Consider the following 16544-nt stretch of genomic DNA (forward strand, 5'->3'; position numbering starts at 1 on the left):
CCCCCTAAACAGTAAAAACACTGCATGCACTGGATTTAATTTCTCTGCAGAAGCATATTATAACCTCTGATCAACAGCACCGTAAATGTGCTGACAGCATGAAATTCTGAAAAACTGTATGCAAAATACAACTAACAATACACCACCTAATCCACCATGTTAAAACACAATAAGAGTGTTTGCTTTTTTTTTTGAGGATCAATCACATATCTTTGTCTAAAATTAAACTTAGCTCATGGCAAGAAACACAGAAATGATTTGAAAGTAACCTGAGAAACCTTTAACTTTAGTACTCACAATTTGAATTACTATAAAAAAAAAACTAATAAAACAAGCAAGTACATTTTAGCAGCATTAGCATATAGCTAACGTTTGAAGACAAACGTCCCTACTGCATATTTTTTTGTAAACATTTCCAAAGTAATTCAAAAAGGATTATGTCGCTAGCGAGTTACAAATGTTGATTTAGCCACGTGTTTAACAAAATTTTAAGAAAATCATAAATTTCTTACCGCAATTTGAAGTGCAACTTCACCGGGAGGTTAGAAAACCTTTATAGTGATTGGTTAGCAGGATGGCCGTTTCCTGTAGCGTGTCCAATCAGATAGCTTGTACCACTGTGGGCGGGACCTATTGTCAAATGGCCTCCTGAATAGGTATGTCATCATTTTTTTTATTATTATTATTATTGCGTCTCCTAATTTAATGATTCGTAACATTATACATGTTAAAACGTTTGATGACAAACATATAAACAAATATTTGTGAATACACTGAACTAAAGAGATGATAACTGCGCATGTGCATACAACAGCAGCAAAAAAGTATATGTGATGTTTCTTTTTCTCGGTATCAATCAAATTTTACAAGTATTGACAAGAAAAACAAGGCCATGTACTGATAGTACTGAGGTGAAAAGGACAGAGAGATAGAATGACAACACCTGAAATATTTGGTTATCGTATTGTAAGCTGGCGTTGCGGTGGATCAATCAGTTTTTATAACAGGTGTCAGGCAAGTTTTCCATCTATAAGTCAGGGTTTTAAGGTGAGCTGTCTGATAAATGCAACCAGCTGAAAGACTTCACAATCTTAAGTAAATGTGACCCCTCTCACAAGAACCGTAAAGTCCACAACAATAAACCAGCTCCACTGTTGGTTTACATCAAGTTTAACCTCTTCCTCAATGACCTCTGATTGCACAGTGAAACACAAACATGAGATAGGAACAGGCAAGTGTATGTAAAATGAGGAAAGCGCTTAAAAAAAGAGTTTTCAGTTTATGGCCAGTGAAGCACTTAGAATGGGTGTAAATAATGCTGTATGTTTCTGAGTAGATTAGATTAAACTTTATTGTCATTACACATGAACAGGTACAGAGTAACAAGAATGCAGTAAAGAGAAACTTGATCTCCCAGTCAGGGAACAGTCTTATCTCCACTGTCTCTCAGTCAATGCAGAAGACAGATTTTCACATAGGTAAATAAAGAAACATTTTCTTATCATTATTATATTTTTATTGTTATTTTACGCATTAAACGTACGGAGTCATAGGTTTATAGTTGCCTTCGAGAGCTTATAAATCAATATCTGTGCTCACTCCACCTCTGCATTTTATACACAACCATGAATACTAGTTATGTGTGAAAAATAAGTGACATAAAATACACAACTGCGAGTCTGTACAAGGCGAGATTGTTTTGTGTTGCTCCATCGTAAAAGAAGATTTTTACGGAGTAACTTTGGATAATGTTTGAGGAAAGGCATCTGTTTTGGTTAAATGTAATTTTCCTAAGTGGTTTACTTTGTTTAAATTCTGCTATAGTCGAGTAAATGTGGCAAAACTCATTTAAATGAATTTCTAAAAAAATAACATTAGTACTCCATTAAGGTCTAAATGCAGTTTTCCAGATAATATGCCCTTCAGAGATCATTTTTTGTTCACTCCAGAATTTGTTATCAATAAAAACATACATAAAGCACACATTAAAAAGGAAAGACTTAAATGAGCCGCAATAATCTGTATGTTTCTGGTGTAATCCGGAAACATTCAGTTCAGATCTTGGGACTGCAAACTAAGTCTAACAAGAACGCAGATTTTTCACATTTCTATAATTAACAAATTTCATATTGCTCTTTGGTAAAAAATAAAAAATAAAATCTTTGTGTTGAAGGCTATCCAAGCGAGTAGAAAATGTTTAACACGCTGAAAACAGCTGCACAACAGACGTCTACATTCAGTTACGAAGTAGAGAAGATTTTGTTCTCTGACATACACTCACTTGACGATTTATTAGGGCTAATATAACAGTCCTGCATTCAATTTTCTTTCCATGAAGGTTTATGTTTTTTTTTAACTGAGAGAACTCTTGATTCAACTGTGTTTTCATTGTGGGGGCTATGGATTGTTGTACTATTGAAGTGACACACTTTCCTAATATTTTGTCACTTCAGTCAGTGGGCTAGGCTAAACAACAGAAACACTTTCGTGTTCACTCCAGTCCAGTTTAACACCAGCTCCAGTCAACATCAACTAAACGTTGCAGCAGCCACGAAGCAAAGATTTAGTGCAGGACCGTTACATTAGAATTCATTTGTTTTTACTGGTATACCCAATGTTTTGGCAAGTGAGAGTAGATTTTGTATTTTTAAAGGAAAGATTGAATTTGCAGCCTGTTTAATCACACGAAACTGACACTGAGAGTAAGAATTTGGTTGTTGATGCAGGTTTCTCTTCCACAAAGATTTCATCAGGCACATCAGAATTTCACGTGTGTGTATGAGCTTATGAGCTTAAAAATGCTGAGCATCAATATGACAGACGCAACAGAAAAAGATAAAAATAAAAACTCCAGGAGGCACACAAGAAGTCTTTCACCAAAGAAAGATCTGCAGGCCTCGCAGCAGCGAATGATATGTCTATAAAATTGTCCTTGAATTCCTGCAGTCTGACTCATTCTGAACACGTCAGTTCTCAAAGTCTTCATTAAAACAGACCACTTTCTGTTCCTGGTCAGAGCATGGTGGTTTCAGTCTGCAGGATGGACTGGGCTCGGGAGTTCCTTGGAACCGGAGCTGAGTTTTCGGTGCCGTTTCGGCTCATTGACATGGCGTGAAGCCGGTAGTCCCGTCTGACGTAGCGCTTCAGAGATATACTCCTCCACGTCCTCCTCAGCTCGCTCTGAACCTTTTATGGACGAAACAAATTTCGGTTACGTGTTTCTATGTGTTCCAAAAAAGTACCTAAACTTTGTAAGAAAAACTCTGCGCATGGCTCACCTCGCTGTTGAGGAAACAGTAGAGCACGGCAACGATCAGACCCTAAAAAAGACACACATACGCAACAGTTTTATGTTTCAGACCTTAAATTAAACAACAATGTTAATGACAGACTCCCATTCCAGGACATTAAGGTCAGAAGAACAGTGTTGGAGTAGAAGTCACCTTTTAAACCCAAAGCACCTTCATGGCTCAAAGACCCTTGTTCTTATATGTAGAGAAACTATGCATAACTTGAAGGAGTGACCCTGGGCCCCGTTTAGGGGCCTATGATGAACTACATAAATAAATTAAAAACACTTCAGGATAAATGAGGCTCTCACAGTTGATGCACACTCTGTCAGTAAAACAATCACTATGTTAAAAAGAAAGGGTTTGACATTTCTTTTATGTAGGAATGTCCGATAATATGAGCCGATATTAGCTTATTTTTGAAATATCTGTCGGTTTTGCCACCGATAATGAAAACAGATAACATAATGCCAGGGTTGTGCTGCTGCGCGCTCCTGCTGCTGCTGCTTGTGGGGTCCCGAGACATTTACCGGTGCACGATTGATGACCTTATCAAACCGCATCCAGAGCCAAAACAACTACAGAGTGTAGCTAGTGTGGCTAACAGGTTGCTTGCTACCTAAAATTAGTCGGATATCGGCAAAAAGTCAATGTCGGACATCCATACTTTTATGCATGAATTCTATGTGTGTGGGTATCTGGGGGACTTTCTAAGTTTTTTTTTTTTATAAAGATCTTGTATGAGAAATTGCACCCGTTTAAATTACTGAACACATTGATCCCCCTAAAAATATAACTCCTATTTTTTAATACTCTGGCAAGATGAATCTTGTGGAAGGTCTATGAAGTGAGTCTAATGAAATCAACATGTCTGTTTAAAGTAAATTAAACAGGCTCGAAGGTATTTTTGTGTTTCTTATTCAAGTCTTCTATTTTCTTTGAAGATTTAAAGCTAAGTTAGTATTTTCTCTGAATAAGATTTGTGAGCATTATCAAACCTTTTAATGATAATAATGTATATTGGGAATGATGCATTCTCAAGGTACCTGGAAGGATCCGAGGCCGAGGTCAAAGATGATCTTGATTTTCTTCAATTTTGGATTGTCTGGCTCCAAAAGGTAAAAAAACAGAACGTAGTTCACCCCAAACAAAGGGATCAGCAGGAGGGTGGACTTAGCCAGACGTCTGGAAAACGCACACAAGTCAATAAATTATTGATTTGAATTACTAAACTCACGAAAAAACTTTGCTAAGAAAAGTGTTAAAAGTGTAAAATGCAGAAAATTGTGCTTAACTTAAAAACTTCATAAGCAGGATGCATTTAAATACAATACAAAAACAGTGGCCTTATTTATATCTCCTTATGATGTGAAGCAATGGTCTATCTATCTGGCAGAAAGCAGTCTGGGTGAGAGATGTCCAAGTTTAAAAACACGACTGATAATACAATAATGGCTTCCTAATGTGCGGAGGACATTGGATACGGCTGCCACGGCTTTAAAACGTTCATAAATCTAATCCGTACGAATAGCTCTGGGGTAAAGCAGATTCCTAAGTGTACCTGTATTGAGATTGATCATTTCCGCCAACGTCAGTGCAGCGCAGTTTCTGTACCAGGATACGAATGATGCTGATGAACAGAAGGAAATTGATCTGTAGAGAAACACAGCAGAGACAGAGTTCAGTAAAAGTGTCTTCATCGACTCCAGAAAGTTTAAAATTTGAATCTAGGAATTATTACTGTAATTTTTAGTAAGGGGTTGAGTTTGGACTCCTAAAAACATCTTTACATTTAGTTAAAGGGACCATTTGATTGACTTGCAATCACACACAAGATCTTATTAATGTTCATTTACATGGGACTCAGTCCATTAGTATAACCGTAGACCAATCACACGTATCAGCATGGAAACAAACATGAAACATGTCATCCACAATTAATCACACTGTGCCCACTAGTTTAAAAAAAAAAAAATACACAGATTAGAAAAATTAAAGTTCCGAATGACAATAATTTATGGAGGAAACTAAAACTTACCTCTGTTTTTAATTTGTTTTCTCAATGACAACAAGAGACAGTTTATAAATGCAAGTATCAGATGGTGGAAGCACTGAAAGATCCAGCATTAAGGAGTAATGAGAGCATACTTGAATTAAAATATACAACTATTAGCACCAAAAGCCAAGAAGACATTCAACCACAAACCGGACTCGTCTGTACAAGAAGAGGAAACACACGACCACGACCTGCTGAGGAGACCTGGGACCAAAGACATCCTCAGGGCATCACATGTGTGTGCGTCTCATAAAATGTTCTTATTTATCACTTCATTATTAAAATTTATTTCATTTTACAGGCGCAATATTTATTTAGATTAATACTCTTATTGGAGCTTCTCATTATTCATTCAGGATGTCCATAGTGTTTATTCAACCTCCACCACTACAACCATCCTTATAGAACTTCAATTTCTTTTTCATTTAATTTTGATGAAATAAAGGTTTGTCCTGAAAGATGATTTCCTTTAATCACAGGATAATATTTCCTTCTTTCCTCCTTTCTTATTTATTGCAGGACAACCTGCATTTAATGTATAACTATGAAAACAATTGGGGCAGCTGGGATTGGCTCCAGATAACAAGAGGTTACAGAAAATGAATGAAAGAGAAAGGGAACTGGACTTGTTTTCTTGAAGACGTTTCCCCGCCATTACTAAACACTAATAAGTCTGGGCAGTGAGACAAAACTCACAATGATAGACGCCATGATGGGCCAGTTGATCAGTCTATCAGGGACGGGGTTGTCATTCACCTCCCAACACCTGCAAGTAATAAATATTTCAGGGAGGATTTTAGTATTTGTCTAGCAGGAAATCATGACAACAACGTTACAACTACCGCTACTTGCAGAGTCACCTCGTGTCCTCCATGTTTATCCGACATATGATCCACACCACCATGAAAACAAGAGGGATTCCTGAAAGAGAGAGGAGAAGAAGACGGAGTCTGTTTAGATTCTCTGCATGCTAGAACATCCTCACAAGGTGCCACGGAGGAAATATGACATGTCTCTACACGCGCACATGTACATTAAACAGCTGGGGCTAAACGCTGGTGCATTAAGGACGGAAGTGTTGGTAAAGCGGTGATGGATAATGGAAGGAGGTGTCACATGGCAGCGGCTGGGACAGAACGGAACGGAGCGAACGCAGAGACCTGGGGACTGTTTACTGGACGACCTTTCACTACAAACAGGAGTCCACTTCGCCAGCATGACGCACTCTGTGTGTGTTTGCAAGACACTCTGTGCAGAAATATGGCATCTAACAGAGAGTTTAGATCTACAGGAGGGAGGTTTCAAAAAGGGCATCATTATAATAAACAGCAGAGCTCAACATACTCAGTGAATTAAAGTGAATTATTATTTTAAAGTATAAAAAGAAAAAGCAGATTAAAGTTTATTTCATGGTTTTCTGGCTGTTTTAAAAGATTATATCTACACATCTGGAGAAACTTTGCTGCAGCATAAGTGGATCTAGTGAGAAGCTCAACGGATGAAGATACAAACAAGCAAAAACAAACAAGGGGTTAGCTTAGCTTAGCTTAGCATAAAGATAACAAATGGAGCTAAATGCTCTGTTAAAGTGACTGCACAAACAGAATCTACATTTTATTGAATAAGCTTAAGATGTGCACGATATTGATGCCAGTGATATATATATATATTTTTTTTTTATTTTTACAATTAATCATGAACAAATCTTGAAAGTAGTTGCTGTGTATGTGCTGCTAATCGTTAGCTGACCTACATTTTTTTTTTAAATGATATATATATTTTTTTTGTAAGAAAAAACAACTTTATTTTCAAAATGGAACCATAAGGAAGAAAGAAAATATTACAATATTCATGTCATATTAACACAAACATACTCAAAATTTAGAGGGAAAAAAAGAAAGAAAGAATAGAAAACACTTGGTCTTCGTTTCCATCGTCCTAGTTGGACACACTCTGCAGCAAGGTGATGTTGTCTCCTTTCAACATGATCCTCCCCAGTGGCTTTCTGTTCTTAGTCTTCATGTGGACTTCCTCTGCATCATCTAGAACCAGGTTCATGTACTCATCAAATCCAATAATGCAGCCCTCTATCCGCATGTTCACCTGTTCATACAACCACACCTGGATCCGTGAGCGATTTTGCAGGTACCTGAAAATCAGGTTAATGGGCTGCACCATAACCTTCTGGACCTTCTGTCCTCCTTGTCCTCTGTACGCCATGTCCACAACGATATACCAGCAGTAGGTATATGATGAAAAAAATTGCAACTTTTTTTTAAACCAGTGCTCTTCGAACGTACCACTCACGTTGTGAGTTAGCTTCAATGGCGGACTTCCTTAAATGATATTTTTAAGTAAAGTTGAGGTCAGTAAACCACAAAATTTTGTCAATTTTAGAACTTATGAGAACTTATAAGAAAAACAAATTATTTATCTACATCCTGAGACACAGATACAATCATGTTTTAAATAAAATCGTGATTTTGCCCTCATGGAAACAATCTGTTGCCGTATCAACTCCACATTTCGATAAATTAACCACCGTTTCCTTTCCCTTACTTAAAGTCGGAAAATGTATTTTCTTTAACTAATATGTGAAAGATTTTACCAAAATTCAAAACTAAATTAAAATGACCTTTAAAAATCATTTTAAAAAAACTTGTCTGTCTACAATGTGGCCGCAGACTATAAACGGACTAAATCAAATTGTGGCGCTCTACTTGCAGCCTACCCCAGCCGATGAGCATGTAGACGGAGAGGCGGGTGGAGTAGGTGTGGATGATGATCAGCAGCATGTGCAGGTAGAGACCTTCCACCAGCAGCCAGAAGAAGTTGGCCATGACGAAGTAGTTGAAGAACACCAGGCTGGCCTTACAGCCCACCTGCAACAACATCACAAACCCAAATGTTATTTCTGGACTGGGATGAGACACGTTTTCTCAATGAGTTAAGGAGAATTTATTCACTTTTAGTTGCCACACACTGTTTGTTTTTGTGTGATTTGCCTTTTATAGGCCTTTTTTCCCCCTATCAGGACTAAATAATTGCCGCCAGGTGAAATCGGAGGACGATAATAAACTTGTGTTTTTTAGCTTCTGTGTCACTGTGGTCATCTAATGCTGTGAAATATACAATGCAGTCAGTCTCAACCTGTACACGGGCTAATGAATGAGCAGGTGCAAACAGATGTCTGCAGCTTTCTAAACAAATCTGATTTTTTATGAGAGTTATCTCTATTTAGTGCCGACTGTATCCGAACACGTACTAATCTGAAAATGTTTTAGGTACTTTAAATGTTTAAACAAAAAAAATAAACAAAACATAATTACGAGGCTTTTAATTGGTCTCACTGCAAACTCTAACTGCAAATATTGCATCAGAGAGAATCATAACCTCAAGAATTACAAAGAATCCTGCAACAGGTGCTTTGGATACAAAAGAAACTGCTCCCAGGGACAAGACGCCAGGTAAAAACTGTGAAAAATGATTTGGGTCGACCTGCTATTCTCTCTCATAGTTTATCTAGAGACCTCAGACAAACTGCGTGAGCGGAATGCAGTTTTGTTTAGTCTCCAGACATGAGCATCTCATTTAAACTAAATAATTAGACTTTGTTCTCATCTGTCCACAGAACATTTTCCCAACAGTCTTCTGGCTCGTCCAGCAAACTACAGACTAGTGACTCTTCTTGGCACTGAACGACACCTGAACGAGTCCCATTACATTGACTGGGAAATGGTAACTTGTAATACAAGACATGCACTTATTTTTGCACCACACATATACAGTATGTGATATTGGGTTATTTTCTGAATAAACAAATGCATAGTTTGGTTTGTTTGTTTGATTGGCTCCACTCTAAGTGAAACTTGAAATGTTTTGGGTCATTTTTGTGCAGAAACGTCGAAAAATCTGAGTGGTGCAAAAAAAAGCGGTCCACTTTGTGTGTTTGGTGTGTTTGAAAGGTCACCAGTGACGGTTGCGTGCTGCAGTCTGTGGTCTCATCCTCTGAGAAGAGCAGGGTGTCTTTGGTCAGCACGGCAACGGCACGCAGCATGAACGACACAAACAAGTTCAGATGGATGTAGTTCCTCATGCAGTGGAGCCTCCTGCACATGCGCGCACACACAAACACACGCACACACACACACACACAGAAAGACATGTGGAGAAGTGTGTTTACAGAGAGTGTCGGGGTGTGAATCCAGTGAAGGATGTGGTATCTAAACACGCTGATAGCGGCCGAGTGAACAGCTGGAGTCGATCCAGGCCGAGCTGCCGAGGAGTCTCGCAGGGTTTATAACAAACTGTTATCACCCTCTGCGTGTCACATGGCATGTGAGTGTCTAAGAGTGTATAAATAGACTCATGTTATATAACCTGAGTGATCCTTAATGCATCCTGAGTTAATTTATCCGTGTTATCTTGACTTCTTGGGGATGCTAAAGGTTAAAGCCTCTTCATGACAAGTAAATGAATGTTAGAGCCGCGCACGCAGACTCGACTATGAGCTGTCGACAGCCATCCTCGATGTTTATGTTTCTTAACTTAGAAAAAATACTTAAGAACTCCGTGTTTATGAATTAACTTCACAAGGAGGTATAACATACTCGAGCCTTCTTCAGGATGATTTATGGTAAACCAAATATTAATCTGTGCACTTATTTTACTAAATTTCCTGTGACAGAAATGCCTCAAAGTAGCAGATACTGAAACCGTTTTTCATGCCTGATTCTGACTGAAATGGGGCAGCATTTAAGTTTTAATAAGAGTGTTTAGTAACTGAAGTGCACTTTCAAATGACTTATTAACAAAGAATCTCACTGGTGTAATTTTTAGTGCATAAAATTCAGTGGTTATTTCATGGTGGTTGCTTTAAAGAAAGAATGTGTGAGATGCTTATAATGTGAAATATATATTTTAAAAAAACGAACACAATCATAAGAAACCTTCGTTTTTGTCCTTAGTAGTTGAGCACATTTGTTTTAAAGGCTTTTCTCATTACTTAGAGCTAATTGACATTTATGCACGTGCACACAAAATTATAAACGGTGACGCAAGACGACGCACAAAACACACAGAAAATCGGTGCCTGTTTACCTGAACAAACAGATGATGACGGTGCTGGTGAGCAGAGTGATGAGTGACAGACTGTGGCCCAGAGTCGACAGAATCTGCACAGCCCTGTAGAAGACCAGCTGGACACAAAACCACAGAAGTCAGGAAGAATAAGGGCACCCGTCAAAGCTGACGATCACCCAATGTGAAGCCCAGTTGGATTGCCTTCTATTTAAAGCATTTCATTTACGTTGTTTGGATCCATGTAGAGTAAAAGTTTGAATGCATAAAAAAAGGGAAAAGTTTTTAAGACAATTGTCGCCACTAGAGGGTGGTATTTCTAGATTCTTTGCTTCTGGTCAAATAAATAATTGGCTCTTGGAATATTTATTTTTAAGTCCTCCAGTAAGCAAACAAAGTCGTAGCCTGGAGATACTAGACCCCCTGTGATTTGGTGATGACTCATGCTCTGAGCTGTGTCGTTTTCTGAGAATAAAACCCAATCAGACAGCAAATAAATAATTTTATCTTCGCCTTTATGAAAACATTAATAATGAGCTACATTCCTAGAGAACAAAGCTTTCCCAGCTCCGATGACTAAAAGTAGGGGGAAAGGCAAAACTTACACATAGCAATGACAGGCAATGACCAGCGGGCACATGCACCGATCAGCCACAACATTAAAACCAAGGACAGGAGGAGTAAATACCACTGATCATCTTGTGGTAATTCAGCGTTCTGCTGGGAAACGTTTAGACCTGGAATTCATTTGGATGTTACTGAGGCATGTACCACCCACCTAGACCAGACCAGCCCGGTAACGGTAACAGCGAATGTGCCTGAGTGCCATCCAGTTGAATTTGTTCACAACAAAGTGGCTCTGGTTGGTTGCACGACTTTCCAATCACGTGTAGACGTATTATTTATTTATTTTTTCACTCTGTATTGGCTGAAACAGGCCTCATCATAAAATCCAAAAGATGTGCTACCATATTCTGATATGAATAAAGTCTGATTAAGGCAGGATACACCGGAGATTAGACGTTCAACAACAGACAAGTCGATATTTTTCCCACACCACTCAGCAGTGAAACGTGGAGATAATGTAATCAAACACACTCATACTTCTCCTGCTTCTTCTTGCAGAGCGTGGAGGCTGTTTCACAATAAGAACAGGGTCAGGGTCAGAATGAGGATCTGGTCCATCTCAAAGCTGTGGTTCCTCTCCTCTTTAAGCCAATACACAGCGAAAGATCTGGGCCGTGAAGTCATGGTAGTGCTGCCCGCTCTTTGTGTATGTGTATGTGTGTGTGTGTGTGCATGTGCGTGTCGGTGCCTGGCGTTCATCGCTCTCTCATCATCTATAAACAACATTCCCCAAAACTGACACAACATCTGGCAATTAACCAGCCACACACACACACACAAACTGAACACACACATGCAAAACGCACTAATGTACACATTTATCCTCCTATACTTGCATCAACCCTCTCCAGCACAGCCATATTCACCCGCCACAATTTAAACTCTTACACTAAAAACCGACTCTGCGGCTAAAAGGGAAATCGGCCGCTCTTTAACGAGCTCCTTAAAGACGCTCGCTCGCTTTACGATTCCCAAGAGTCCTCTCAAAAATAGATTTACAGGCACAGACTCGCACATGCAAAGAGGTACAACTGCATGTACATGTATATGTCTGCAGCTGCTCTACTTAAGTGTCATTCAGACGATGCTCTTTCATTTTAATTTCAATGTTTCTGGACATTTCCATGTCCTCTCTGTCCTTATTTGTATTTATGCAAATCTTTTTTTGTCCTGTCTTTGAAAAGTCCTTCTGTCCAAACGTTTTTCACTTTTTTTTCACAGATTGCTTTAACCTGTTTCCTCCAAATATTTACCCTTCATCTTTCTTTATATTTTCCTTCCTTCATTGTTTCCTTTTAACCTTTTTTGCCATGTTTTTCAGGAGGCCGAAGTAGTCCAGTTTTAACAATCGTTGGTCCATCTGTGCATTCATTTACTTAATATTTGGCCAAACCTTCAATGCTATGTGCTTGCTTTTTGATTGGATTTGATTGGAAGTGTCCCAAAAACATCACCAATCACACAACTTGTATCACATTTCAGTGCAAACATTGACAAAGGATAATTGTTTTAAACAGGTATAACAGGATTGTGCAATCGTGTCTTGGCGCTGAAGATTAAATGTTTGTGTATTCCCTGACAGTAACGCGTAAAGTAAACCGATCAAGGGAATAATACAAACTACGGGCTGACACAGGCAGGAGCATCTTTGAGGAAAACGGCTAGTGCACAAGCATTTTTCCCTTGTGGCCTTTTCTACTTTTACTGCAATAAAGTATTTCAGTCCTCCTCCAGTCTCTGTCCGTCCACTATAAATATTCGCACACATAGACAAATATCTGAGCATACACAGACCGTCACAGCCTGGCATCGGCGGCTCATTCCTGAGTGTTTGACTCTCAGGTCTTCTGGCTGGGAGCTGATGACCCGCTGGCTCTGGTCTGCTGCAGCCTCACTGCCTTCTATGTCCAAATGCATCTCATCCATAAACTCTGGCGAGCTCAGCCTTTCTGTCTTTCTCCCTGACACCGGAGAATTGAAATGATATCAAACTTTAGGCTGAGGAGCTTCCTGGATTGGTATAAATTTACAGGACTATCTCTACCCCGATGGAAAGCTGGGAACTGCTCTTCAAATGTAGTAGTCCCATTTATGCTCCATCGGGTAATTTGGATCCTTGAACGCTGCGCGAGGACTGATTTGTTAATCATGCATGAAGTTATTATAATTAAAGACATTTTCCTGTTACTCCTCCGTCCCTCACCAAATAAAGCCAAATCAGACAAACTTACCACCACTTAACGTGTGGAAGTGGGGAAATCATTTTGGTTTCCAGACGACCTCAGTCAGTATTAGTCAGCCAAAATTTTTATATATGACACGAATGTTGCGAAATAAGCACTTTCACTTTGGATTTTGTTTAGTAAATGTCGCTGCTCACACTTCATACTTCCGCAGGCCTCTTACTCATAGTGCAAATGTGTTGGAAATTGTGTTTTTGGCACCCCCACCGCCACAGCCCCTGCCACGTCTCGTGGGTGCATCCGTTCGCAGAGACGACGGGGGACGATTAGCTGCGTCTGCTGTATGTGACGAGGATGAGCAAAGAACCAGCGGTGACGTCTGGTCTCGGCCGAATGTTTTCCAGACGGAAAACCTTCGACAGGAAAGGAACAGAAACCCCGCTGAGAGTCAGAGAGCGGGAATCCCACACCTGAGGCCTCTGGACAGGATCACAGGCCAGCTGTGTGTAAACGTGCTCTTATCTGCGTGAGGACCAGTGTGATGTTTAGCCCTCAGTTTGGGAAACGTTTTCAAACGTCCGCTGTGTTTCGTCGAGTGTGTGTGCAGCTCTGGATTAATTTGTTTCTGTTGATACGGGGATACTAAGTCATCTCTCTTACACAAATGTGTGCTTCCGCTGCTTCTATCACTCTACAATGCATCTAAGAGTGAGTAAGTATACACAAGCCAAATCTTATCCAATTAGACAATCTATTAAACCAAAGACCTATTTCAGCCTGACTGTCAATAATGACAGTTAACCTGTAAGAGTTACCCAGGGTAAGGGTAAATGTTGTATAAGGTGCAACTGGAGTTGTAGTTTCTTGAAGATGTTTTATTCAAGTGGCTTGGGAGTTATGTTTTAACTAGGATCATCTGTGGATGTAAGCTCTTTGATCCTTTTCTCTGTTGTTAGAGTAGCATTCAAGAAATGTATTCAAGCGGCTCTTGTTGCCCTTATTTTCATCTGTTTGGGCCCATGTATGCTCTGTGTGCAAGCTTGCAGACGCATATGCTCGCACAAAACAGCCGTTTCTCGTAGATTTGATCTGTTATCGATTAATCACGTCCCGACAAACAAGGTCACAGCATTATCTCTGTGTGTACACGCAATGTATATGAGCCAAAACTCATTTGACAAATGAAAACCTTAGAGACCAAACAGCATTTCATACATTCAGTTAATTTATCTATGCACAGAGATGAGAACAAAAGATACTGTAAACAGAGATTAAGGATGTAACAGATGTTAGAAATCGCGACGTCTCTTGAAAGGAATAATACACACAGACAACAACAGACAACAGTGTTTGTTCCCAGTTAAGATGATAGACATCTGCAGCTGACAGGGTGGGAGAGTTTGAAGGGCATTTATCTCTTCCTTATCTGCAGGAAGTCGCAAAGTGTAGAGATGCTGAATTTAACCCATTAATAATGTGCTCATTCCCACTAACGCTGCTGTTCAAACCAGGATGTGACCAGTGCAGCAGCAACAATGTGTAAAGCAATACATCAATTATTATTATTATTATTTACTGAGCAGTAAGTTCAGCTTCAAAGTCCAGCCAGACGTTTCTCTCAATAAGCACAAATTTAAATAAAATATAACAAAACATAGCCTATTGACAGCAACTCCAGACCAACTTTCCATAAAATACGTATGAGTAGGGGATGTTTGTTTGGCTTCCATGCTATAAAATAACATGACTCTAAAGCAAATAAAATAAAGAGATGAGGTGTGTGTGTGTGGCATTCATTTCAGGGTATTGATTCCGGATATTCTCTTAAACTGGGCTGTTAGACGCTCGTTTAAAGTTCAGTACAAAACAAAGGGTCGCGGAATGCAGCCGAGATCAAGAGCAATAACTAGGGAGGTTAGAAAATAAGCTCCGTGGCATCACACGGGGCACCCTGGGGCAACGGGATGGTTAAATTACACAGACACAAACACAAACATGCCTTTATACACACACACATACGCTCACATACATCGGCAGCATGTACAGTAATAGACGGAGAGCAGACGGGGAAAAGTCTGAGTCTGAGTTTCTCTGACCACCTGCAACATTCACAGGGTCAAATATTCAGCTGTGTCATTCGGCTTCATAATCCTCTACAGGGTCGGCCGAAGGCAAGGGAAAAAAACGTTTGAAGAAGTTTTACCTTAGCCTTGTGAAAAAGCAGATATGGGAACAGACAAAGGTGGATTAGAGAGCAGAGTGCGCCAACTGAACCCCTCAACTCTGCAGGAGGAGCTTAAGCCAGTGTCTCGCCGCACAACAAATGCTCACATATACACTGAAAAATCTCCTCTCAGCATGGAAAAACATTGTCAAATGCTTTCTGTACTTTTGTGACAACAGAAAAGGTATATCAAGCACAAGCAACTGAGTCAGTTTTTGACTTACTGTGACAATACAAGTAAAAATACCAACGTGTTTGCTAAAAAATGTGCCTTTTCCTGTTTTGCTATTAGGCTAACGATACAGTGAAAAGGGGACGAGGTAGAAAAGATGACCATTTTCCTCTGTTACCTCTGTTACCGCCCAACAATTTGATCAAGATCAAGAAATTGTATTTGCCATCTGTGCCTACACACATTCGCCTACAGGAACAGGTGCAGACAAAAACACGCAGGAAAGAAAAAAAGACATATACGACTGTATAACATACAAAATGTGCATAAAACCTAATATCAAAAGAGGGGAAGATTAAACCATTGTATTGCACAATGCCCAGTTATTTTGTGTTGGCCAAGAGCCTCACTGTGGCAGGGTAGAAGTGGTTCAAAAAACGTGTTGTGTGTGTGATGACGCTGTCAGCTTGTCTGTGTCTGAGGTTGTACGTGCAGTGTTTATGTTTGAGCAGGGAGTGAGCTGGATGTAGCTGTTTGCTGTTGAGTTTCATTGTCAAAGTTATTAGACCTTCAGCTGCAGTACAGAGACAGCTTCAGAGAAATACTGCATTTATTTGAACCTGGCTACACTATCCTGTCTTACAAAATGCCGTGGAGTACTATTATGATATTGATGGTGAGTTGCAGGCTGTTATTATACAGCCTATACATATTCACAGTGTACAGTATGTATCACATGAGCTGTCTGTTCTCAGAATATTTATTCTAATATAGTATTCAGGTCAACAATATTCAGGGCTTCTACAGGTTTGAACAAGTGAAATTTAAGATTTTTTAAGACCTTTTTAAGACTATTTTGGATTAAAATTATACACAAAGTACGAAAAGATAAAGAAAATCAGAGACCTGGAGT

General features: G+C 39.4%; 2 protein-coding genes across 2 annotated transcripts in view; both read right to left on the reverse strand.

Moving 5' to 3' along the window:
* Window positions 1-1338: 1338 nt before the first annotated feature.
* LOC124996045 (vasoactive intestinal polypeptide receptor 2-like) overlaps window positions 1339-16544 on the reverse strand; it is a 36269-nt gene continuing 21063 nt past the window's right edge. Inside the window, exons 5-13 of the mRNA XM_047568860.1 lie at window positions 10447-10544; window positions 9317-9455; window positions 8078-8228; window positions 6207-6267; window positions 6043-6112; window positions 4852-4943; window positions 4337-4475; window positions 3279-3320; window positions 1339-3186 (exon numbers count right to left, since the gene is read on the reverse strand). Of these exons, the coding sequence (XP_047424816.1) occupies window positions 3013-3186; window positions 3279-3320; window positions 4337-4475; window positions 4852-4943; window positions 6043-6112; window positions 6207-6267; window positions 8078-8228; window positions 9317-9455; window positions 10447-10544 (966 nt within the window). The 3' untranslated portion in view covers window positions 1339-3012. The remainder of the gene's footprint in view (window positions 3187-3278; window positions 3321-4336; window positions 4476-4851; window positions 4944-6042; window positions 6113-6206; window positions 6268-8077; window positions 8229-9316; window positions 9456-10446; window positions 10545-16544) is intronic.
* On the reverse strand, window positions 7125-7693 carry LOC124996046 (small nuclear ribonucleoprotein E). Its single transcript, XM_047568861.1, has one exon. It carries the CDS (start codon window positions 7564-7566, stop codon window positions 7285-7287), a length of 282 nt encoding a protein of 93 aa, XP_047424817.1. The 5' UTR covers window positions 7567-7693; the 3' UTR covers window positions 7125-7284.

The sequence above is a fragment of the Mugil cephalus genome, chromosome 18 (genome assembly GCF_022458985.1).
Source record: "Mugil cephalus isolate CIBA_MC_2020 chromosome 18, CIBA_Mcephalus_1.1, whole genome shotgun sequence".
Taxonomy (NCBI): Eukaryota; Metazoa; Chordata; class Actinopteri; order Mugiliformes; family Mugilidae; genus Mugil; species Mugil cephalus.